Source organism: Talpa occidentalis, unplaced genomic scaffold, assembly GCF_014898055.3.
Source record: "Talpa occidentalis isolate TD23 unplaced genomic scaffold, MPIMG_talOcc4v2.1 talOcc4.10, whole genome shotgun sequence".
In the NCBI taxonomy this organism is placed as follows: Eukaryota; Metazoa; Chordata; class Mammalia; order Eulipotyphla; family Talpidae; genus Talpa; species Talpa occidentalis.
The window spans coordinates 54431280-54457193 of NW_023600993.1; the positions used below are offsets into that span (position 1 = coordinate 54431280).

The 25914-nt window shown below is 38.2% G+C and overlaps 1 protein-coding gene across 5 annotated transcripts in view; it reads right to left on the reverse strand.

The window, feature by feature from the left end:
- The window catches only part of SHQ1 (SHQ1, H/ACA ribonucleoprotein assembly factor), a 141905-nt gene that overhangs the window by 73500 nt on the left and 42491 nt on the right, over positions 1-25914 (reverse strand). For 4 of the 5 annotated variants that reach the window (XR_005121881.2, XR_005121882.2, XR_005121876.2 and 1 more), the window contains exons 7-9: positions 17907-18061; positions 15600-15653; positions 12156-12279 (exon numbers count right to left, since the gene is read on the reverse strand). Coding sequence is in view for 2 of the 5 variants with exons in the window: in XM_037492821.2 (XP_037348718.1) it covers positions 12156-12279; positions 15600-15653; positions 17907-18061 (333 nt within the window). In the remaining 3 variants the exon portion in view is untranslated. The remainder of the gene's footprint in view (positions 1-12155; positions 12280-15599; positions 15654-17906; positions 18062-25914) is intronic. The other variant, XM_037492829.2, reaches the window with a different exon arrangement.

Below are 25914 nucleotides of genomic sequence, written 5' to 3' on the forward strand. Positions count from 1 at the left end.
TATATCTTTCTATATCAATGTAAATGGCTTTACCCATTTAAATAATAAACCATACAAGCATATAAGAATCATTATTATATGATTAACAATGTCATGTTCCAGGTTTAACAATTTCATACGCCAAAAAAAATTTCTTCTTAAAAACTAGTTTTATAAATGCAGAATATATTGCATGAGTAACTGCTGGTATTTTTTAAGAAAATATATTGTGCAATTGTGGCTACCATGTACTGCTGGCAAATCATTATTTATGTAAAATGTGAAAAACTGAGTAAAAATTTTTCAAACTGATCATGATGAAGGGTTACTGCCTTCTTTAAAAAAATTATATTGGCATTTTATTAAAAATAATCCAATAATGGAAAACTCCCTAGCCCAAAATAAATAAATAAAAGGTGCATTTTTAAAATGAAGCTATTGCATTGCGATGGTTTAAATACCAAAGAACTGTGAAAATGTGGTGTCTGTGATCTGGCATTAAAGAACATACTTAAAAAGAGCACTAATGTAAATTAAGTACAAAGGGGATCAAAGTTGAACTAACCAAGTTTGTGCAGTATTGTAGCCAGGCTTCTAAAATTAGATATAGAAAATATAAATAGACTGCTTTAGGTAATGAGCCACCAGTGTCCAAAATAAGGAATGAGATTATGAAAAAGCTCAGTTAACTTGATCCAAAGCTCTGAGTAATTCTTCACCCTGCAGTAGGTTTCTGCTGCCTTGTACAGGAGCATTAACTTCACAATCATAACTGGTCAGCTGTGGTAATCCACTCTCATCCATTGATTGCCCCAGCAGTCTACATGCTAAATCGGAGGGTATTAAAATAATTGTCTTTTGCTCCACTCCACTCTGTTCACTAGATTTGCATCCTTTAACGCGTTTCCAAGAGAGTGATGTAGTAGTTGCACGATCGTCTGACTGCTGTAATAATGTTCCAATTCCTACTGCTTGAAAAAGTGAACCATCATGTTCTATTTTTCGTTTTCTCTGAGCATTTTGCAAAGCTAGTATCTTTGGATTTAGTTCTTCCTCAGCAACGGTAGTTCTTTGACTCAAAGTGACAGATAACACATTAGGGCTTCTTGGATGAGATTTTTCTGTCTGTTCTATGACTCCTTTTCCTGCTCTGTCTGGTGAGGTGGATCGACTTCGAGTTTCACTATATGGTGATGTGGCATTAGTAGTTTCTTTAGAAACGTGGGTAGACGATGGAGATGCAATCAATATTTTAATGTCTTCCATATGATGGCCATTTTAATAATGTTTATTCTTCCAATCCATGTGCAGGGGATGTCTTTCCATTTCTTTGTGTCTTCTTCTATTTCTTTTAACAGTGTTTTATAGTTTTCTTTGTATAGGTCCTTTACCTCTTTTGTTAGATTTTTCCCAAATATTTGATTTTTTTGTTTCGATAATAAAAGGGGTGGTTTTTTTGATTTCTTCTTCTTCAGATTTATTGTTTGTGTATAGGAAGGCCACTGACTTTTGCGTGTTGATTTTGTATCCTGCCACTTTACTGAATTGATTGATGAGTTGAATTAGTTTTTCTGTGGAGATTTTGGGGTTCTCTATGTATATTATCATATCATCTGCAAATAGTGATAGTTTGACTTCTTCTTTTCCTATTTGGATTCCTTGGATGTCTTTCTCTTGTCTTATTGCTCTGGCTAGGACTTCCAGTATTATATTGAAAAGCAGTGGTGAGAGTGGACATCCTTGTCTTGTTCCAGATCTTAATGGAATTGCTTTCAGCTTTTCACCATTGAGAATGATACTGGCTGTTGGCTTGTCATAGATGGCCTTTATGATGTTGAGGTATGTTCCTTGTATCCCAAGAATTTCAAGGGCTTTTATCATGAATGGGTGTTGCACTTTGTCGAAAGCTTTCTCAGCATCTATTGATATTATCATATGGTTTTTATATTTCTTTTTGTTGATGTGTTGGATAACGTTGATTGATTTTCGGATGTTAAACCATCCCTGTGCCCCTGGAATGAATCCAACTTGGTCGTGGTGAATTATCTTATGGATACATTGTTGGATTCTGATAGCTAAAATTTTATTGAGGATTTTTGCATCAGTGTTCATTAGGGAGATTGGCCTGTAGTTTTCCTTTTTTGTGTTGTCCTTGTTCGGTTTTGGTATTAGTGTAATGTTGGCTTCATAGAACGTGTTTGGTATTGTCCCTTCCTTCTCAATTTTTTGGAAGAGTTTGTGAAGGATAGGCACTAATTCGTCTCTGAATGTTTGGTAGAATTCATTTGTAAATCCATCAGGTCCTGGGCTTTTGTTTTGGGGAGGTTTTTAATTACCATTTCAATTTCGCTGCTTGTAATGGTCTGTTTAGGTGTTCTATTTCTTCTTTATCTAGCTTTGGGTGATTGTAGAGTTGTAGGAATTTGTCCATCTCCTCTAGATTGTTGAACTTGTTTCCATATAACTGTTCATAGTAGTTACTGATTATTCTTTTGATTTCTGCTGTGTCCGTTGTGATTTCTCCTCTTTCATTTATGATTCTGTGTATTTGTGCTTTCTCCCTTTTTTCCTTTGTGAGCCTGGCTACGGGTTTGTCTATTTTATTTATTTTTTCAAAGAACCAGCTCTTGGTTTCATTGATCTTTTGGATTGTTTTTTTAGTTTCAATTTCATTTATTTCTGCTTTGGTTTTTATTATTTCTTTTCTTCTACTGGTTCTGGGTTTTTTTGTTGTTCTTTTTCTAGATCTTTGAGCTTCGAGATTAGGTTGTTTCTTTGAGTTCTTTCTTGTTTTTTGATGTGAGCTTCTATTGCTATATATTTTCCTCTTATTACTGCTTTTGCTGCATCCCATACATTTAGGATATTGGTGTCCTCCTTGTCATTCAATTCAAAGAATTTTTTAATTTCTTCTTTGATCTCCTCGTTAGTCCAGTGGTCTTCCAGTAGTGTGGCTTTTAATCTCCATGAGGTAGGATAGTTCCTTGCCTTCTTTTTATGATTTATTTCTAGTTTGATGCCTTCGTGGTCAGAAAAGATGGTTGGTATGATTTCAATCTTGGTGTATCTGTTGATGTTTGTCTTGTGCCCCAGTATGTGATCGATCCTGGAGAATGATCCGTGTGCGCTTGAGAAAAATGTGTACTCCGTTTTTTTTGGGTTTAGTGTTCTATAGATGTCTGTTAAGCCCAAATGCTCTAGGTCCTTATTTAGAGCTTTAGTTTCTTTACTTATTTTTTGTCTTGTTGATCTATCCATTGTTGATAGTGGTGTGTTGAAGTCTCCCACTACATATGTGTTTTCTCTGATGTCTGTTTTCAGAGAGGACAACAGTTGTCTGATATATTTTGGTGCTCTTTCGTTTGGTGAGTATATGTTAATGAGTGTTATTTCTTCTTGAAGTATTGTCCCTTTAATCATAATGTAGTGACCATTGGGGTCTCTTTTTATTTTTTTGAGTTTGAAGTCTGTTTTATCTGATATAAGTATAGCTGTTCCTGCTTTCTTTTTTGGCCCATTTGCTTGTAGGATTGTTTTCCATCCTTTGACTTTGAGCCTATTTTTATCTTTTGTAGCTAAATGTGTTTCCTGGAGACAGCAAAAGGTTGGGTTTTGTTTCTTAATCCAGGCTGCAACTCTGTGTCTTTTTATTGAAGAGTTTAGTCCATTTACATTTAGAGTTAATATTGATATGTTAGCATCTGTATTTGCCATTATGTTTGTCTTTCCTTTGATTTTATTTATTTATTCTTTTAATAACTTTTTTTTTTTTTTGGTCTTCTTTCGTTGTTATTCGTCCCTCTGAGGTTCTGGCTTTAGGATTCCTTGTAGTATTTTTTGGAGTGGGGGTTTAGTCGCAATGAAATTCCGGAGTTTCTCTTTGTCTGGGAAGGTCCATATTCTTTCTTCATGGAGGAAAGAGAGCTTTGCGGGATAGAGTATTCTTGGTTGGCATCTGTTTTCTTGGAGTCTGTTGACTATGTCCCTCCACTCTCTCCTTGCCCGTAGTGTTTCTTCAGAGAAGTCTGATGTCAGCCTGATTGGTTTTCCTTTGAATGTTATCTGTTTCTTCCCTCTTGTCAGCTTCATTATTTTTTCCTTGTCCTGGATTCTTGGGAGCTTTACTATTATGTGTCTTGCTGTGTTTTTCCTTTCGTCGTGGAAGTTTGGTGTTCTTCTTGCTTCTTGTATATCAATTTTCAGCTCCTTCTTCTCATTTGGGAAGTTCTCTTCAATTATATCCATGAATATTTTCTCTGTTCCTACATCTCTCTCCTCTCCTTCTGGAATTCCTATAACTCTTATATTTCCTTTCCTCATGGAGTCAGATAGTTCCCGAAGTCTTTCTTCATTCTTTTTCTTCGTACTTCTCTTTCCTTTTCTGTTTTGGTTCTTTTTATTTCTGTGTCTTCAAGATTACTTATTCGTTCTTCCATTTCATCTATTCTGCTTTCATTGCTTTTCCCAGAGTTCTTTAGTTCCTCCATTAATTCTTTGATCTCCTGCATTTCTCTTACTTCCCTCTTTAGGGACTCAATTTCCTTCTTCTGATCTATCACTTTTTTAATCATGGCAATTTTAAATTCTCTTTCTGGAAGGCTCAGAAGTTCTTCCAAGTTGCTGTCGTTGCAATCTGGGGAGTGGTTTTCTTTTTGTGGTGTGCTTCTTTCCTGAGGAGTTGTTAGGTTGCGTGTGGTTCTTCTACTCCCTACTGTTTTCTAATTTGTCGTATGCGTTGGGACACTGTGTTGCTCGGACTGACTGACATCTTGGGTGAACTTCTCCGCTCCCCTCTGGCTCTTCCAGGAGCCATCTCTGTCTTCTGGGGGAGCTTTCTGCTGGTTTTAGGCAGTTTTTACTGAAGAAATGTCCCTGTTCTCAAATGGCGAAGCGGGATGCAGTCCCTGCGCCTCCGGTTTCAGGCACACTCTTCTGCGCACCCGGTCTGCCCCGGACGTGGGTGCCTGCTCCCTCTGTGGGCTCAGACTGCTGGTCGGAAGGGGCCTGGCGTGGAATAACTTCCCGGCTGGCCACTGGGTCCTCCAGAAACCTTCTGCCCTTTTCAAGCAGTCTTAAGAAATGTCCTGTTTTATAGGGTGTTAGTGACTTTTTTTTTTCCTGGTTGCTAGGTGGCGCCAGAGATCTCTCCTATTGTCCTTGGGGGGCTGTTTTTCGCCTCCCCCCACCCCGTGGGACAGAGAACAGAGCGGGAATGGTAGAGTACACCTCAACAGCTTTGGGGTGCTGTGTCTGCCTTGTGCCCCACCGTCGTGGAGAAACCACGCCCCGAATTTTCGTGCCCCAGGTCTCAGTTCAAAGCCCTCAGTTCCAGGACGCGGGCTGTAGCCCAGTTCAGTGGCGCGGGAATGGCGCCTTTTGCACAGCTCCCGTGCCTGGGCGCCTGGATCCTGCTTACTCAGGGAGGGACCTTCACCTCAGTGAGGACCTCCGCGCGTCTCCCCGCAAGCCTAGGTAGTCTCCCCGCAAGCCTAGGTGGCAGGCGCGGGGACCTGGGCAGCCGCGATCCCGGTCTGCACTTGCTTTTCAAGCGCGCCGAGCACTCCGCGTTTCCGCGCCAGCTTACCGGCAGCCCGGGCTGTGTGCGCGTCTCCCGGGGTCTTTGTTCTTCTCTAATGGCGCCCGGAGCCGTTCGCTCACCGCCGCGGCGGATCCTGCAGGGTTCGCCTCAGCTCCCGTTCACGGGGTGTGGTGGCTGCAATAGTTCCTTTCCGCTCCCAGTCCCGCTTGCTGCCTCGTTTGTTCTTGTGGGCCGTTTTGGTTTGTTGTTTCCTCCTCTCTGCGGGGTCGGAGAGTGCCGCCTCTGTGGGCGGGGGAGGGGAGCAGGGTTCTGTGCTTCCCTCCCTTCTAGTCCTCTTTTATGGCCAGTTTCTTCGGGCAGTTCGCTGGCGTCACCCGTTTATCTTCCGTGGCCCAGTTCTCACTGGGACCTGCTGCTTTTCCTCCCTATTCACTTTTTTTAATGGGAGATCTTACTCTTACTCGCAGCGTCTCCTCGCCGCCATGTTGCTCCGCCCCCTCCTTGTATATAAGTCTTTAATCCATTGTGAAATAGTGCACTGTCAGAAAAGTCATGATGTTATATCTTCCTTTCTCTGCTGTATGCTTACAGCTCCGTTGTCAAAGATTAACTGTCCATATTTGTGTGAGGTTACTTCTGGGCTCTCAATTCTATCCCTTTCATTTGTATTTCTGTTTTTGTGCCAATAAAACATACTGTTTTGATTACTATCACTATGTAGTGATAGTATGAAGTCAGGAAGTATAATAGGTCTATTTTGCTTTTTTTCTCTCAGGATTGCTTTGGTCATTCAGAATCTCTTGTCGCAACACATTTTATAACTGTGTGCTCTATTTCTTCGAGGAATGTTACTGGGATTTTGATAATGTGTTGCATTTGTAAGTTGCTTTAGGTAATATGGCCATTTCAACAATGTAGTCTTCCAATCCATGAATATGGGATATCTTTCCATTTCGTTCTTTGTGTCTTCTTTAATTTCCTTTGACGTTGTCATACACTTCTGTGTACAGATCCTTCATTTGCTGTTAAATTTACTCCCTTTTGGTATTTCATTCCTTTTGGTGTAGTTATAAATGATACAATTTTCTTAATTTTTTTGTTTGCTTACATTTCAAAAGGATAGGTTTATTAGGAAAAGGAGAAAGAAAGAGAGAGACACCTGTATAGACACATGCTGACAGAGAGCTTCCACTACTGTTTTGCAAGGGAAAAAGGTTTGTGAGACGAAACACCTGCATAGTCACAAGCAGGCAGGAGAGCATCCTAATTTCTCTTTCTTCTAATTCATGGTCTGCATATAAATTGCTACAGATTTTTTTGTACTGATTTTGCATCCTGTGACTTTACTGTATTATTATTCTAGTAGATTTTTTGTAGTCTTTTAGGTTATCTATGTTTGCAGCATGCCATCTGTGAATACTGATAGTTTCACTTCTTTTTTTTGCAATTTAGATTTCTTTCATGTCTTTTTTCTGGCCTAAATGCTCTGGCTAAGACTTTCGATAATGTGTTGTATGGCAGTAGAGAAAGCGAACATCCTTATCTTGTCCATGGGCTTAGAGGAAACACTTTTCGCTCTTCACTACTGAGTAAAATGCTAGTTTCTTTCTATGTAAAGTTTATTTCAGATTTTTCTTGCTTATTGATATGTCTTTTAATTGGTGAGTTCAAAACAGTCACATTAAGGTGATTATTAATATATAAGGCTTATTTATTACCATTCTTTCTTTTGCTTTTTGGTTATTTTACCTTTTTGTTATGTCTTTTTCCATGTGTTTCTATCTGCCTTTATACTTGGATGGCTTTCCCTGGTGTTTCTCTCAAGTTTCCTCATTTCTTCTTCTATACCTCTCTATTCCAGGTTTTGTCTTATGATTTCTATGAAGGAAATATTGGACTATATCTAAAAGAGTGCAATTTTTGTAGGTATCAACTCATTGTCATTTTATACTGTTTCTATCCTTTTCTTTTTCCTAATATTTTGTTATTGTCAATATTATTATTCTTTATCCTTCTGATTCCATTTTACTATTTAACACTAACTCAATGTTTTGTGTCCTTCTATTTTTCTTTTCATTCAGAAGACCTCCATTCAACATTTTTTGTAGGGCAGGACTAGTAGTGGCAAACTCAATTAACTTTTGTCTGGGGAAGTCATTATTTCCCCATCATTTAAATGACAATTTTGAAAGATAATAGCCTTGGCTGGAGGTTTTTATCTTCTAGAATTCTAAATACGGGGCCTCCCTGGTGGTGCAAGGGGTTAAGCACCATACTATGAAGTAATCTGCAGCCTCTGCAGCACAAGTTCAATTCCCGGCCGGCCAGGGAGAAACCCACATGGTGTAGACCTCTCCTGTCTCACCTGCTGCTCCCCTCAGCAGTGTATTTCAGTCATTCTGCCTGTTCTGTTCCCCACTCTGTCTCTGGTGGATCCTCTTACCCACCACATCTCTGGCCTGTACCCCAGCTCTTGTACGCACAAATAAATAAATCTTTAGAATTCTAAATATGCCATTCCACTGCCTTGAGTGTATCTATCTGTAAGAAATCTGATGAAAATCTGATAAAGGTACCTTTGTATGTTTCATCTTTATCTGCCTAGCAGTCTTTAGCATTTTTTATTGTTGACTCTATAATTTAACAAGTTTAGGTCATTTTGCTTTTAGAAATTCAGTTGCTCTTTTGGCTTCCTGGACATCCACGTTTAATTCTTTCCTTAGGTTTGGGATGTTTACAGCTGTAATTTCTTTGAATAGAGTCACTACTCCCTGCTCGCTCTCTCACCATCTAGAATATCCATCATCTAATGAAGTATGACATTTCTCATAGAGCTTCTTCTTTTCCCTAACCCTTATCCCTCTTTCTTCTTACACTTGGGTCACGTGAGCATTTTTATCTTCAATTATAGAATTCTGTCCTCTGCTAGTTTAAACTTACTTAATATGCTTTCCACATTTGTCTCTTTTGTTTGTTTGAATATCTTCAATCTCTTTAGTGAAAAATCTTTTTGTTCCTGGGCCTTTTTCTAAGATCCCATACCTGATTTTCTGCATTTGACTGAATTGCTAGGATCTTGCTGATTTTTTTTTAATTGTGAAACATTAGGTCCTCAAACTCTGTGTCCTTTATAGAGGTCTCTGGATTTATATCTTCTTTCTCAGCTTTTCCATCCTAGGCATACGTATTCCCTTATTTGGTTTTTCCATTTGGTGCACTGTGGCTTTAGTTTTATCTTTTTTGTTTAACTTGGTGGCAGGAGAGGACCAAAGGGGATGCTGGACTCCCCAGACTAGGCCTCAGTCTTGGTGGGGAGAGTTTTCTAGGCAAATAGTTCTGCACTTCGTCCCTAGATCTGCAAAGGAAACACTGTTCACTGTTAACAGAGCCCAGATTCCTGCTGGTGCTCTTTGGGGTGTAGAGTGTGCAGTTGGTTTCTCTCTCAGTTCTCCCATCAGGGAGGGGCAGGGCTCTCTACTGTTGGCATTGTGAGTAGCCAGTTTCTCTGCCACTGAAACAATAGTTCCAGTGCCTGTGTCTATGTAGGCCTGAACTCTACCGTCACTGAAAAAAGTTCTCTGTGCACACTCTGTGCACTGGTTCAGTTTGTGCCCAGTCCCTAGCTTAATCATCTGAGTGGTAGGACCGCCAACTTGGCAGTAACTTCTTCATTGTCTCCCTGTTCCACCCCAACAGCGAGTCCCCGATCTCAGAGAAAGATACTCATGTTTCAGTTTTCTTATTGCCAGCAATATACTGGTGAAATTTTCTGAGAACAAAATTTAGTTTTTCTATAGTTATACTTAGGAGAGAGGTTTATCAGAACCTCCCTATTCTGCTATCTTATAGGTGGTGTCCTCCAAACTCAGATTTTAGTAAATCAGTTGTAATGAAATACCCTGTAGATTCTGAAGTCTTTCTACACAGGTTTTTGGAAGCTCATTCTTCCATTTAAGATCAGTATTTTTTCTGGGAAAAGAATTATTACTTTCAACTATGGAAGCACTACACTGACCTTTATAATAAAAAGTGATTGCTGTGATTGCATTTTGAGTTAAAAGTATGCATGAATACATTCTTGAAGGCAACAAAGGCCAAACTAGAGTGATATACACTTAAATGATGGGGTGTTCAAACATGCAAGGCTCTTCGACTACAATAATGGCATCCCTATGCAATCCACCTGTACAAATACAGATTACAATCATCATACAGAGTTTCCCATCCCCATAGCTTATGGCATGAATTCTAGACAATCCAGCTCTGTTTCGACACCAGCTAGCTATGACCTGTTTTTAGCCACAGAACATACTGTGTATGGTTTATAGAGGGTTCAGATTCATTTTCAGCAGACAGGCCTCCAGTATGTTATCTAAAGTTTTCTGGTGCTATCACGACACAGCTGACAAGATTATTTCTTGTCAAACTGATAATGATGAAAAGTCTAAATTTCAGTTCTAACCCACTAAAACTGTTTGAGCAGTTGATTACAGTGCAAGCCAGGGCAATCAAATTTATTTTTGGTTATGCAATCACAGAACTGATTACTTTTCAAATAAAAATCCAGAGAACTAGATTATGTCCCAGAATAAAAAATAACAAGTAATTGTGTGTGTGCGAGCACGTGCACATGTGAGCACATGTGTATATGCATGTGCATGTATACATGGGAGTGTTACCAGTTTTCCATCTGGAGACCATGATTTAACAGGATAACCTCAAACTGCATTCTCATTGTACAAAAATATGAATAATAAGTAAATATCTAGTATGACTTAAACAAGAAATTGTGACATGTAACTCAAGTTCAACAGTCATTTATAGTAGATTAATTTTCCAAAGTCATTTTTGAATTTCAAGAAATATCTTAGATGAATAGCGATAATAATATGTAGGGACAAAAAGCACTTTGTTTCCCACTGTTAAAGAGATTTCTCAAAAATAGCTCTGCTTGCGCAGGTGGTTGAGTGCCGCACTGTAAAGCTGTCCACAGCCTCTGCAGTGCAGGTTCAATCCCGGCTGGCCAGTGAGAATCCCACATGGCAAGGCAGACCTCTCCTGTCTCACCGGCTACTCCCCTCAGCAGTGTATTTCTTCAGCCTGCCTGTTCTGTTCCCCGCTCTGTCTCTGGTGAATCCTCTTACTCTTTTGCGCATCTGGCCTGTATCCCAGTTCTTGTATAAAAATAAATAAATCTTTAAAAAAAAATAGCTCTGCTACCTTATGATCAATAATGCAAATAAAACACAGATAGTCTAAACCAATTGGATGAATAAAAAGGTATCTTTCATTTACCTATGATACATTTTTACAATTACTGTGCACTTAAAAAAAATCTAGTTCAAACATGATTTTTTTTTCCCCACCAAAATGATGATAGGCTACACTGAAGTCAAGGAAAAATTTAGATATACCTCTAGGAGGGACAAAATATTAGAGATATGATTCTTCACTTCAAGCCAATGAAGTCACCTGGGTATAAAGGGAAGGACTACTTCCTTTCTTATCCCTTCTTACTCGGAAGTCTGAAAACTAAACCCACAGAAGAACTTGTATCTGTACACCTTCTTACTCCGAAGTCTGAAAACTGAGCCCCCAGAAGAACTTGTATATAAGCAAAAAGGAATGACAAGAGTCCCCAGAAATGACCATGAAGTACTGAAAGTGATTTTTTTTTAAAGATTTATTTATTTATACAAGATTCGGGGTACAGGCCAGATGCGCGTGAGGGTGAGAGGATTCACCAGAGACAGAGCAGGGAACAGAACAGGCAGACTGATGAAATACACTGCTGAGGGGAGCAGCAGGAGAGACAGGAGAGCTCTGCTTCACCATGTGGGATTCTCGCCGGCCAGCCAGGATCGAACCCGCACTGCAGAGGCTGCAGACAGCTTCCCAGTGCGGCACTCAACCAGGGAGGCCCAAAAGTGATTTTTAAATAAGTGCCAGAACTAATACAGACAAGTGTATGTTGCCCCTTTTAAAGGCATTAGCTTAGAAATTATACACTGTGCCAATGATGTTGTTATGGGTACTCTGGAATTTGTTTCAGAAACTGGGGTTTTCCATATGCTTAAAGATAACAAATATTTATCTTTTCAGATTAGATTGAGCAATACTCAAAGTTTTCAGAGCATCTGTGCTTTACTTTGGGAAGTCTTTCCTGACCTCCAAGTCCGGTTTTCATGCCTCTGCCTAGTGATCACTATACTTCCACAGTCAAGTGCTTTCATTCTCTTCTGGATTGCCTACTTATTTACCATCTGTCTTCCCTGACAAAACTGTAAACTTCAAAGGAATAGGGGATGTATCTATCTATTTATTACTATACCCATCATCCTAGCATAGTGCATAGAAAATGATAGGAATCCAAAAAATACTGAATGATGCAATGTACTCTGATATAAAACAGTTTGGAATACTGAGTTCATCTTCTGTCTACCCTTCCACCTTCTCAGAAAAGAGCAATTACATAGCTACAGGGAGTGACTATTTGCATATCTGGAGGGGAAAATATTGAAGTGAATAATTTTCATTACTTATTTATGTATACAAAAAAGCAAAATCATGATTACACCCTCAATGACTTATAACTTGTAACACTTTCATTCCCAAATTTGCAAGCACAGTATCTTACCTAGTTGTAATATCTTTATAGTGTCTCCGTAGGCTTTTATCACCAGCTTAAAATGGCGATAAAGTGGATAGCACAAAACTCTTCTTCCAAAAGATACCAGGATTTCATGAACATTAGTCCAGGTCTGTGAAGTATTTAAATAAGTAATCAGTTCCATATAACACAAACAAAAGCATACAATGAAATATGAAATTATTCTCAATTGAAAACTGTAAGTAGAAGAGAAATATAAAGTCACACAGTGATACACTTTCTGTACAACTTAAAATATTTCATCATAGCCTGTAATTTCTCATACTTTATGAACATATCACAAATGCCTCGCAACAATCACATATGTATCAGGAAAGTTTCAAATTTTTGAAGAATTACAAATATGAATCTAAAACACATGGCTCTAACAAAATACAGATGCACATGAAAGACATTTCTAAATGATATATGTTTCATGTTTTTGTCTTTTAGGACCATTCAAGATAGTATAAAGTTTAGAACTCTATGAAATGTGTTCACATTCTCCCTCTTTCTTTTCTTCTTCTTTTTTTTTTTTTTACTTTGGGCATGAGTAATAGATGACAATTTGCTCTCACATAGCAAAGAGAAAACTACTGATTTCTGGGGGGGAGTGTTTTATTTTGAATGGTATCAACTTGATACCACTGGCAATTCAAAATTTACTGGAAACACTAGACAAACACGATTTTTTACAAAATTTTTTAACTGGGTTTTGATAAAGTATAAAATATGTAATCCCCATATAAAAATTAAAACATTAAGTTAACACTAAAGAAACAGCATAATTTCCATGTACATTAATCCTTAATAAATGAAATTTCTATGCAATGAAACATGGACAGTTTGTTCAAAAAATGGTGCTGGGAAAGAGACACACTTTGGGGGGGCGGGAAAAGGTGGGATTGGGGTCAAAATCAGGGGGTTGCAATTGTATGGGGAATATAAAAATAAAAAAATAAAAAAAATGATGCTGGGAAAACTGGACCACCACAGGCAAAAAAATGAAACTAGACCACCACCTTTCACCATGCACAAAAATCAACTCAAAATGGATAAAAGAACTGGACATAAGACCTGAAACCATAAAATATATAGAAGAAAATATAAGTAAAACACTATAAGACATACATCACAATAACATCTTTAAAGACTCATCAACCAAAGCAAAGAAAGTCAAGGAAAAGATAAACATCTGGGATTACATCAAACTGAAAAGCTTCTGCACAGCAAAAGAGACATTAACCAAAACAGAGAGAAACCCCACTGATTGGGAAAAAAATCTTTGCACTCCAGTCAACTGATAAGGGACTGATCACAAAGATATACAAAGAATGCACATGTCTCAACAAAAAATAAATAAACAATCCAGTCAAGAAATGGGCAGAAGAACTTAAAAGACATTTCTCCAAAGAGGAAATGCAAATGGTCAACAGGCATATGAAAAAATGTTCAACATCCCTTATAATCAGGGAAATGCAAGTTAAAACTACATTGAGACACCACCTTACACCAGTAAGAATGGCACATATCAAAAAAACAAGCAACAACAAATATTGGCAAGGATGTGGTGAAAAAGGAACACTCCTACATTGCTGGTGGGAGTGCAAACTGGTCCAACCACTATGGAAAGCTATATGGAGATTCCTCAACCTTCTAAAAATGGAGCTACCATATAACCCGGCAATTCCACTCCTAGGGATCTACCCAAAGGACACAAAAACATTGATTCAAAGGAACACCTGTACCTCTATATTTATTGCAGCACTATTTATAATAGGTAAAACCTGGAAACAACCCAAATGCCCAAAAATAGATGACTGGATCAAGAAGATGTGTTATATATACACAATGGAATATTATTCAGCAGTCAAAAAAGATAAACTCATGCCATTCGCAGCAATGTGAATGGAGCTAGAAGGCATTATGCTCAGTGAAATAAGCCAGAAGGAAAAAGAAAAATATCAGATGGTTTCACTTATAGCACAAATATAGGGGAACCCAATAAGACATCAGTGTAAAATAATAATAACAGTAAAAAACACAATAAAGCAAAAAGACAATTATAAATCAGAGACATCCTGCAGGGGAGGAGGAGGGAGAGGGATCAGAGGGAGGGAGGGAGGAGCACAGGGGACTGCAGTGATGGTGCACGGGTGCATTGGTGAAGGAAATTCTATGGGGACTACAGCTGAGGGGATGGGGGGAAGCAAATAGTTTAAAAATGAACAATGATGTAAAAAAAAATTTTTTTTTAAATGAGAGTTCTGATTAAGACTTGAGCAGCTAACAAAGAACAGTATCTAAAAAACAATTATAACATTTAAAAGTTAAAATACTTATAATAGTTTTAAAAATTAAAATCAGTACTAATCAAAGTTTGACATAGTTACTTCAGTGGCTGGCAATTTTAAAACAAAGTCATAACTAAGTGAATTACTCATATAGATTTTATTGACTGAATAACAAAATATCTAGGCATCAACTACTTTGCTTTTAACATAAGTAATCAATGCAAACAAAAACAGTTTCTCTAATACAAGGTGATCATGGCAATATGGAGAACCCAAATGAAGTCTAAGGGGCTCCACTTCTCCATCTTCAATATGCATATTGGAGCTTATAGTAGCAAGATTTTCTGGTAAAATAATTGTTTCAGCTCCTGTTTACATCTTATCTGTCATTTGCACACAATAAGGCCATGAAACCGCTCTTATTTTACAACTTAAAACATCCTATAAAAAGTATTTAAACTGGGGGCTAAAAGAGGGGGGTAGAAACCTAAATTGATTTAACTGTTGATGTAATTATTTGAATCAACAATTTTTTAATGTTTCTACTTTTAGCTGTGTAACAGTTTGTCCAAAACTCGCAAATTAAAAGATACCATCCTTATCATGGAAACAATAAAAGGTATCAGGGTCTAACCGTAGTAATTGGTTAAGTCATTTCAGATATATGATCTAAGTTTGCTCTTCTGTAAAATATCAAAAACATTTATCTCACAGACTTACTTAAAAGAATAGGTGAAATAATACATATAAAATGCATAGCACAGTCCCTGGTGGTAAGTGGCAGTTAGTAGTTGGGTTTGCTTCCCACCTGTGAACTCTTAAAGCCAACTTAGAAACACACCTCAAACTTTATCCTACATTCACTCAAAGGCCACATGTCCATTCTTTCTCCCAAGTGTGTTCTCCCTGTCCCAACTTACAAAATGCTCCACATGGCACATTTAGTATACTATATTGTAGTAAATGCAACAAATGAAACTAGATTCCTTTTCAAAAGATGGAAAGCAAACTTGTACAATAAAGCTTTCACTTTTAAAATGGCAAGAGATTGCTGGAATTACCCAAAATGAACTAGTGACAACAGAAAAATAACTTTCTGAACCAAGAAAATCTAAACAAGTGTCACTAGAAGTCATACCTCAAACCAGCACAGTGTCGGACTCAGTTTTCTGATATTCCAGGCAGATTCAACCTTCATTTATTTTGGAGAAAAGATAACTGTCACATTAGAAGGAAAGTCATTTAAAAATAAAGCAAATTGGGCCTCCCCGTTGGCGCAGCGGTTGAGCGCTGGGTTGCGAAGCTGCCCGCAGCCTCTGCAGAGCCGGTTCGATCCCCGGCTGCTCCCCAGCCACCAGAGGAGGGTCCCACATGGCGCGCAGACCTCTCCTGCCACCGGCTGCTCCCCTCAGCAGTGTACTTAGGTCCTTCTGCCTGCTCTACTCTCCCCTCTGGCTCTGGTGGATGCTCTCACCCTCCTGCGCTTCTGACTGTACCCAGTGCTTGTATAAATAAATTAAATAAATAAATAAAAATAAATCTTAAAAAAAAAAAAGAAGAAACTCTTAAAAAAATAAAAAATAAAAATAAAGCAAATTTATTCAACTGGTATCTATATAGTATTGACATATACAAGAACTGAGTAGTATACATGACTGTGGAAAAAGAAATGCTCTGTTGGTACAGAGGTTCTCCAAGGTAAGTTTCTGTCAACTTTCCCTACGATTTTATAAAGTAAAGTTTATCCACTGATAAAAGTACCAGAACACAAGAATAAATGAGCAGTGGCTTTGAATCTAAAAATTAAAGCAAAGTGATACTGCTCAGTTCCTGTCCTTCTCAAATAAGTTACTTACCTCCCAAGCATTCTATAAATAATCTACCAGAGCACTCAAAGATAATGCTGAAGTGCCATCTGTGACACTTAAAAAGCTGCTCAAGAATGTGGCCTTTCAGAGAATGTTTGTGAGAAAAAGTACATCTTAGAGAACGTCTTGAAGTTGCAAGACTCCGTGATTTCAAATGTGTGAATACAAGAATCAAAATGGTAAATTTTACTGAGTATAATTAAATACTCTCGCTCATCTTCTCAAGCAGTAATATGGCGTACACTTTTTTTGTCAAAGAAAGCATTTCCTCCAATTATAGTATCCTTAAAAGATGAATGGAAACAAAAAAAAGCATTTTCAGTTATTTTATGCCATTGATATCCTCATTAATATTCATTTTGCAGTCAAATGCAAATCTCAAGGGTTGCCTTTGAAATGTCCAGAATTATTACAAAAAATTTGGCACATGTCAAACTCTAATCCTAATGCTATGCTAATCATGGTGTTTAAAGCAGATTAAAGGATAGTAGATCTGTTATAACCCAATGTAAATACATGCATGTACATACATATACATGCACAATGAAAGAAATCACCTACTAAGAGTGGCTCTTTCAGATGGCTGAGATTACAGAAAAGTTTAATTATTTTCTTAGTGTGTGCTTCCATTTACAAAAAGAATTAAATGTATAATTTTTAAAAAGGAGAGCACATGTTCAGCTCCAACCACTTGAGCAAGGACGATTACAAACAGCTGCAGGGGCACTTAATGGAAAAGACCTTTTTTGATTTTCCAGCTTTTATTTTTATATATACAATCAGTGTTATAGGTGAGAAAAAAGTTTTGCTCTTCATTTACAAAATCAAATATGGTATAAGAAGAGATACAATCAAGTATATAATGTGGTCTATAAAAATGTTATTTTAAAAAATAGTGTACTGGGCCTCCTTGGTGGCACAAGGGGTTAAGCACCATACTATGAAGCAATCCACAGCCTCTGCAGCATGAGTTCGATTGCCGGCTGGCCAGGGAGCTACCCACATGGTGCAGCACACCTCTCCTACCTTGCCCGCTGCTCCCCTCAGCAGTGTATTTAAGTCAATTTGCCTGTTCTGTTCCCCATTCTGTCTCTGGTGGATCCTCTCGCCGCCCCCGCCCCCACCCCCTGCATCTCTGGCCTGTGCCCCAGCTCTTGTATGCATAAATAAATCTTTAAAAAAAAATAGTGTACTTTGCAAGAGGTTTTACTATGAAAGTCTATGGTAAAATTTACCTCTTGTTATTGTCAAGTGTGATGTGGCGATAATCCTATTACTTGGTGTAGTCATCGCCTTTATAAAAGAGGTAAGATCTTAAGATACCCTTTTCCTCTAACTACAGCTTTATGTCCCTGCTCTGCTATTTGACAGAGACTATGCCAAGGGAAGAGAAAAAGACTGAGTAAGCATTATCTTTTCATGTTGTTGGTACCCATCAACACACATGGCCCTCCATCTGAAGCCTCCCCAAAATAACTAATCACAGCAGATACTACTCTTGACAAGAGGTTTGACACCTTAATAGAGTTTACTTAGTGCAGCAGTCTATACCAACATGCATGTGCACCTGCACCTACATTCTTCTCTCCTTCGGTGACACGAGTTTCATAGCAATATGCCAGAAGGATGTCAATCAAACTGAAGTACACCTGGCGAATGGCTGTCTTGTCCAACAGATAAGATTTATTGACAAATTTCCGTAGTTGATACTTGTCTTCTTCAGAAAAAGACACTTGAAAGAAAATGCATTTATAAATTAGATTGTTTCATTCAGTTTTATAAAACCCCCAACACAGAAGATTTGTCAAAATTAGAAACTTTGAATATAGAAACTAAAAGTTATTGAACTTTGGATATATAAACAATTTTTAAACTAGATTCACAATTTTATTAAAGATTATGCATTTGCTGAAACCCTAGGGTTTTGTTTTAAAAAGGAGAAATGTCTCAACAACAGCTATTCCTTATTTCTAGATTCTATACTGGCCCCATTTTTTGGTTATACTGCTATGTATTAAGGCATCTAAAAGTCAGTTACTGACTTTATTTTTTTTGCAATTATTGACTTTAAAACAAGATAAATTTGGGTAACAAAAAATATCTAAACAAAGGATACTGTAAATATTCATTATCCATTTTGAAGGTCCTATACAAAAAAAAGGACTATTCGACACAGTAGTCAATTTTTTTTTAAAGATTTATTTATTTATTCATTTATTTATACAAGCACTGGGTACAGTCAGAAGCGCGGGAGGGTGAGAGAATTCACCAGAGCCAGAGCAGGGAGCAGAACAGGCAGAAGGACAGAAGTACACTGCTGAGGGGAGCAGCGGGTGGCAGGAGAGGTCTGCGCGCCATGTGGGACCCTCCTTCGGTGGCCGGGGAACAGCTGGGGATCGAACCGGCGCAGCAGAGGCTGCGGGCAGCTTCGCAACCCAGAGCTCAACCGCTGCGCCACCGGGGAGGCCCACAGTAGTCAATTTTAAGGTATAAATTTAATATTTAATATTCTTTACAGATAAAAATATGTAGAAACAATTTAAAATAAACAAGATGTGACTGTATCACACATTTTAGATTATAGAAAGAGGATATATATATTCTTTCAACAGTCTGTTTCCCCTTTTTCTTTGTATACCACTTTCTCTCTATCTTCATCAACAGCATCTCCCCCACATAAAAATCCAGTACAGGGCCTCCTCTGGTAGCGCAGGCAGTTGAGCACAGCACTGTGAAGCTGTCCGCAGCCTCTGCAGCGCGGGTTCAATCCCTGCCGGCCGGCGAGGGTCCCACATGGCGCGGAAGACCTCTCCTGTCTCGCCTGCTGCTCCCCTCAGCAATGTATTTAGTCAGACTGCCTGTTCTGTTCCCCACTCTGTCTCTGGTGAATCCTCTCAGCCTCTTGTGCATTTGGCCTGTACCCCGGTTCTTATATAAATACATAAAAATCTTAAAAAAAAAAATCCAGTACATATCATTTCATATTTTTCTCTACAACTAATGTAATTATATTCAGAGACACAAACATAGATACAAAGGAGTTTATATCTCTTTCTTCCTGAAAGAATTAGATCATTTTCCTCCATCTATCCATCTATCTATCTCACTCAACACCTCTGGCAAATCTCTCCAAGTCAATCTGTAATAACTAATCTTTGTAAAGGCGAATACTCAGGATAGCCAATTACTCCCCCTACTGATGGACATTCACTTTGCTTCCAGTTTTCTAACATTACTAATAATGCTACAATAAATGTCCCTGGCATATATCCTTGGATACTGGAGATTTTATTTCCATAAAACAGATTCCCATGAGTAGATTTACAGGATGAAAATGTATTTCTGTCCTTAAAAAATGTATTATATAAAGGCTACAAGCCTTCTTTAAAGGCTTCTTTCTAATGGTCATGGATAGAGGCTCCCTTTTTTACACACATCTCCCCTCCTAGCAATAAGTACTTTTTTTAAATTATTTCCATTTAATGGATACAAAGCAACTATGACCGAAAAATTCTGAGATAACCCCCCTTAATGAGACACATCACTGACTATGGGCACAACTTGCAACCTGTTTCTAGCCAATAGAATCCAACAAAGGTGATGAGACAGTCACTGCCCTAATTATGTTCTATATTATCAGATTGGAGCCAGAGATTCACTTGCTAAATTGAAGAAATAAGATGCCATACTGTGAGAGGCAACATGGCAGAGTGCTAGGGGGTTTCTAAAACATGGAAATATCTCCCAGCTGATAGCCAGCAAGAATGTGGGAACAGTTAGAACAGAATTCTACAACGATCATGTGGGCTCAGGAAAGAACCCTGAGCTCCAATAAGAGCTGTTAAACCCTATTTATTTAAAAAAAAAAAAAGGTAAGTAGACATATTTGAAGAACTTGAAGAGAAATTCCCAGGTAAGCCATACATGACTGTAAGTTTATTGGCAATTTAAAATTACTCACTTAAATATGTTCTGTCCCAAGTTTTCTAGTGGATGAGTTTGCCAATTTTTAAAAAGCTATCACTTATAGTTATGAAAGCTAATTATCTCTCCAAATTTGCTGTCACTGCCTTTAAAACCCGTAACAGCCAAATATATTTCTTTAAATCAGTGCTCAACTCAGAAAGCAGGTCAGTGCTTAATTCAGAATGCACAAAGAATACAGATGGAAGAAGAGAAATACAATATAAAGAAAAAAATAAACAACTCAAAAATTATCCAACAACATGAGGAAAAGCAATATAATAATAATGGGTATTCCAAAATAGAAGGAAAAAGCAGGGAACAGAAACTTTATTCATTCAAAGTAATAACAGAGGAAAATGTCCCAAACCTGCAGTGGGAAATAAATTAAAAAGTCCATGGAGCTGGAAGAACTCCTGGTTACCTACATGTAATGAGACCTAACAAAGACACATAGTATTGAAAAGTCCAAGAGTTCAAGACAAGGAGAGAATACTGAATCTGTGTAGGGAAAGTAGCAGAAAACTTAGAAAGGCTTACATCTGAGTTACCTGAGCAAATGAAACAGAGGCAGAGTGGGCCACAAGAGAGGCCACAGGGTCTCTGAGACCAGAGAGCCACCAAAAAGCCCCAAAAGGCCAAAAACCAAAAGCTAAGGGTCAGTGCCCGATAAGAGGACAGGTCATTGTGGGTTCTCACCTGCGCGCACAATTCCGAGAGACCTCAGGCTCCGGGAACTACAACCAGGGGCTTTATTTACAAACGGGAAATAACAAGCTCACTGTCCCCACAGTGGTGGCTGCCTCACCCAGGTACCAACAACAAACAGCTCTCTGAGGACCAGGCCCGGGGCCTTTGGTGCTCCTTTCAGGCCACGTCAGAGACGGGACCGAGGCCCAGACCGGGACGGAGTCCTTCGGCTTCTCTTCCTCCTCGGAGGGGGAGGGCGGCTGCTGGATGCTTTTTTCCTTTCTTGGGTGGCTGTAACCGTTTTCCCTTTTTTCAGGGGCTGGTGACCTCTCTCCTTTCGGGGGCCCCTTTTCAGTGGGATCCCTCAGCTCCCTCGAACACTGGCTTAGATCCTCTTTCACCCACAAGTCTGATTGGACCATTTAGCACCAATCCGCTCACAGCTCGCACCTGATTGGTCCATTACAAACAGCCGTTACCGAGCTCTGAGGAGCAACTGCCACAACGGACTTGTGGTGGAGCGGCGGGGTGGAAGGACGTCACTGCCCTGCCGGCTCCCACCACCAAGATGGCTGGGTTCTGGTAACACAAACACTATGGGCTAGGAGAGAGCCTTGCTGATGTGATCAAAACACCTAAGAAAAACTGCCAGTCAAGAATATCCTGCAGGACTCTCCTTCAGATATAAGGAAGAAATAAAGGCCTTCTCAGATAAAGAGAAACTGAAGGAGTTGGCAAATATTAGACCTCCCCTCCAAGAAATACTGAAAGGAGTTCTCTAAATAAAAGAGAAGAACATCTACAAAAAAACTGAACAAGGAAATAGAACCAGAAAAGGACAAAATGGTAACAGCAGACGCTCACACATCAAAAATCACCCAAAATGTAAATGGACTGAACTCTGCAATCAAAAGGCCAAGAGTGGCTAACTGGATCAAGAACAGAATCCAGGGCCTCCCCGGTGGCGCAGCAGTTGAGCGCTGGGTTGCGAAGCTGCCCGCAGCCTCTGCAGCTCTGGTTCGATCCCCGGCTGCTCCCCGGCCACCGGAGGAGGGTCCCGCATGGCGCGCTAGACCTCTCCTGCCGCCCGCTGCTCCCCTCAGCAGTGTACTTCGGTCCTTCTGCCTGTTCTGCTCCCTGCTCTGACTCTGGTGAATTCTCTCACCCTCCCGCGCTTCTACTGTACCCAGTGCTTGTATGACTAAATAAATAAATAAATAAATCTTAAAAAAAAAAAAATTAAAAAAAAAAAATAAAAGAAGAACAGAATCCAACATCTCCAGGAAAGGCACCAGAGCAGCTCCAAAGATGAACAGTCTTAGCAAAGGGTTGGGGAAAATCCTATAAGCAAATGGGACCAAAATAAGGCAGGCACATTCACACTTATATATTACATAAAATAGATTTCCAGCCCCCCAAAAAAGGCAACAGGAGACAGGGACAGACACTTTCATCAATGAACATTCACCAATGTAAAGATCAATCAGACAGAAAATAAATAAGGATAAAAAAGCCCTAAACAAAGAACTATACCATGCATGCTCAATAGACAGTTATAGGGCACTGCATTCCCCCCACCCCCAAGAAAAAAACTGACTATACATTCTTCTCAAATCACATGGAACATTCTCGAGGACTGACAACACACTGGGTCACAAAACAAGTATCAATAAGTTCATGAAGACTGAAATCATATCAAGTGTTTCTCTGATCACAATATTATCAAACTAGAAATCAAAAACAAAAAGAACACAGGAAAAGCCTCTAATATATGTAAACTGAACAAAACGCTATTGAATGACCAATGGATTAATGAAGAAATCAAGGAAGAAATTCACAAATACCTTGAAACAAATGAAAAATGAAGACAACCAACCAGGCCCTAAAGAGATGTAGCAATACAGGCCCACATCAAGAAGAAAGAGCTCATATCATCATTTTCATCTCCCATCTTTAGGAATTAGAAAATGATGGAAAAAGAAAAACAAAAGTCAGCAGAAGGAAGGAAATAATAAAAATTAGAGTAGAAATAAAATGAAATATAAATAAAAAAGATAGTCCAAAAGATTAATGAAACCAAAATATGGTTCTTTAAATAATATAAGAGAAGCCTCTAGCTAGATTTACAATTTAAAAACAAGTTACACTTCTAATAAATAGAATCATAAATGAAAGAGAAGTTGCAACAAATATCTCAGAAATTCTCAAGATGATGAGAGATTACAAGGAACATTTGTAAGTTGAATAACTTACAAGAGATGGACAAATTCCTAGAAATATACAACCATCCAGAGAATGAATAAGAATGAAATGGAAAACCTAAACAGACCAATTATAATTTTTTGGTTTTGAAAAAAAACAAAAATTGAGTAGTACTCAAGTCTTCTGAAAAACCAAAGCCCAGGCCCAGATGGCTTCATTAGTGAGTTCTACCAAATCTTTAAAGATTAACTAATACTGATCCTTCTCGAACTCTTATAAAAAATTGAGAAAGAGGGAAGGCTTCCAAATATACTTTAAGAGGCCAACATTCGGTGAGGATGTGGAAAGAAAGGAACTCTCCTGCACTGCTAGTGGGAGTGCAAACTGGTCCAACCACTATGGTCCAAACCACTGTGGAGATTCATCAATCTACTAAAGATAGAGCTTCCATATGATCCAGCAATTCCACTCCTAGGTATTTATCCAAAGGACACAGAAATATTAATTCCAAAGAGCACCTGCACCCCTATGTTTATAGCAGCACTATTTACAATAGCTAAGCTTTGGAAACAACCCAAATGCCCAAAAATAGACAACTGGATCAAGAAGATGTGGTACATATACACAATGGAATATTACTCAGTATTCAAAAAAGATAAACACATGCAATTTGCAGCAACATGGATAGAGCTGGAAGGGATCATGCTCAGTGAAATAAGCCAGAAAGAAAAAGGAAAATACCAGATGGTCTCACTCATTACAGGAATCTAGAAAACCTAAATAAGGGACCAGGAAAAAGAATAACTATAAGAAAGAAAAAAATCAAAATCAACAAACAACTATGAAACAGAGACACACTTTGGGGGAGGGGGTGGGGAAAGGAGGGATTGGGGTTAAAATCAGGGGGTTGCAATTGTATGGGGAATAAAAAAATTAAAAAATGAATTTAAAAAAATTAGAAAAAAAAGAAAAGAGGCCAACATTACCCTGACACCAAAAACAAAGACAACATAAAAAAATGAAACTGTAGAACAATCTCCCTACTTAACACAGATGTAAAACTCCTCAACAAAATCTAAGTTAACTGAATTCAACAATACATTTAAAGGATCACACAACATAACTAAATGGGATTTATTCTAGGAACAAAGATGTGCAATATCCAAAAATCAATCAATGTCATTTACTACATCAACAAAAGGAAACAAAAAGTCATGATCTTATCAATGCATGCTGAGAAAGCATTTCACATGATTCAACATTCATTTAAGATAAAAAGCTCAAAAAACAGGATAAGAGGAGCATACATCAACATAATAAAACCATGGATATCAATCACAACTAATATTATACTCAATGCAGAAAGATTGAAAGCTTTTCCTCTAAGATCTACTATAAGGCAAGAATGTCCACTTTCACCACTATTCAACATAGTACTGGAAGTCCTGGCTAGCATAATTAGACAACAGAAGGATATAAAAGGAATCTAAATTTGGAAAAAAGAAGTAAAACTATCATATCACATTTGCAGATGACATAATATACATAGAAAACCCTAAACCCTCCACTAAAATCTAATTGAAACAGTAAATCAATACAGTAAGTTGGCAGGTTACAATATCAATTTACAAAAATCAGTTCTATTTCTATATGCAAATAATAGGCATAATCTAAAGAAATCAAGACAAAAATTCATTTATAATTGCATCAAAAAAATTAAATACTAGGAATAAACTTAACAAAGGAGGAACCTAGACAATAAAAACTTTAAGACATTATTACAAGAAATAGAAGAATACACAGACAAATGAAAAGGCAGTCCCTACTCAGGATCAGAATTAACATTGTGAAAACAGCCAAAGCAATATACAGATACAATGCAGTCCCTATCAATGTTTCAATGGTATCCTTCAAAGAAATAGAACAGACATTACTGAAATTCATACAGAACCAAAAACAACCCAAATAGTCAAAGAAATGCTGACCAAGTAAAAAAGAATGGTGGTATCACACTCCTATATGTCAGGCTAACCTACATAGCTATAATAATCAAAACAGTATGGTACTAGAATTAAAAAAAAACATACAAGACCAATGGAATAAGAAAAGCCCAGAAATAAATACACATAAAATGAGAGTTAATCTACAACAAAGGAGCCAAGAGTATACAATAGAAAGGAAAATCTCCACAATAAATGTTGCTGGAAACAACTGGATGGCCACATGCAAAAGTATGAAATTAGATCACCATCTCACACCTTATACAAAAATTAACTCAAAATAGATTAAAGACATGGGTATAACACCCAAATGATAAAGTACACAGACAAAAACATAGGCAAAACCCTACCACACAGGCTTCAGTGAGTCTCTATGGATTTGTCTCCAACAGCAAGAAAAACAAAAGAGCACATAAACAGCTGGGACTACATATATCTATGAAAAACCTGCACAGTGAAAGAAATTATCACGAAAAGAGAAAGACACCTTAATGAGTGGGAGAAAACACATGCACAGCACACACGTGACAAGGGGCCAATATCCAAGATCTATAAAGAACTCATACAACTGAACAAAAATAAAATATAGAAATCAATTAAAAAATAGGGCAGAAGAGCTAAAAAGATATTTCTCCAAAGAAGACATACCAACAGACACATGAAAAAATGCTCACCTTTGCTGATCTTTAGGGAAATGCAAACCAAAACAACGAGATATACCCTCCCACAC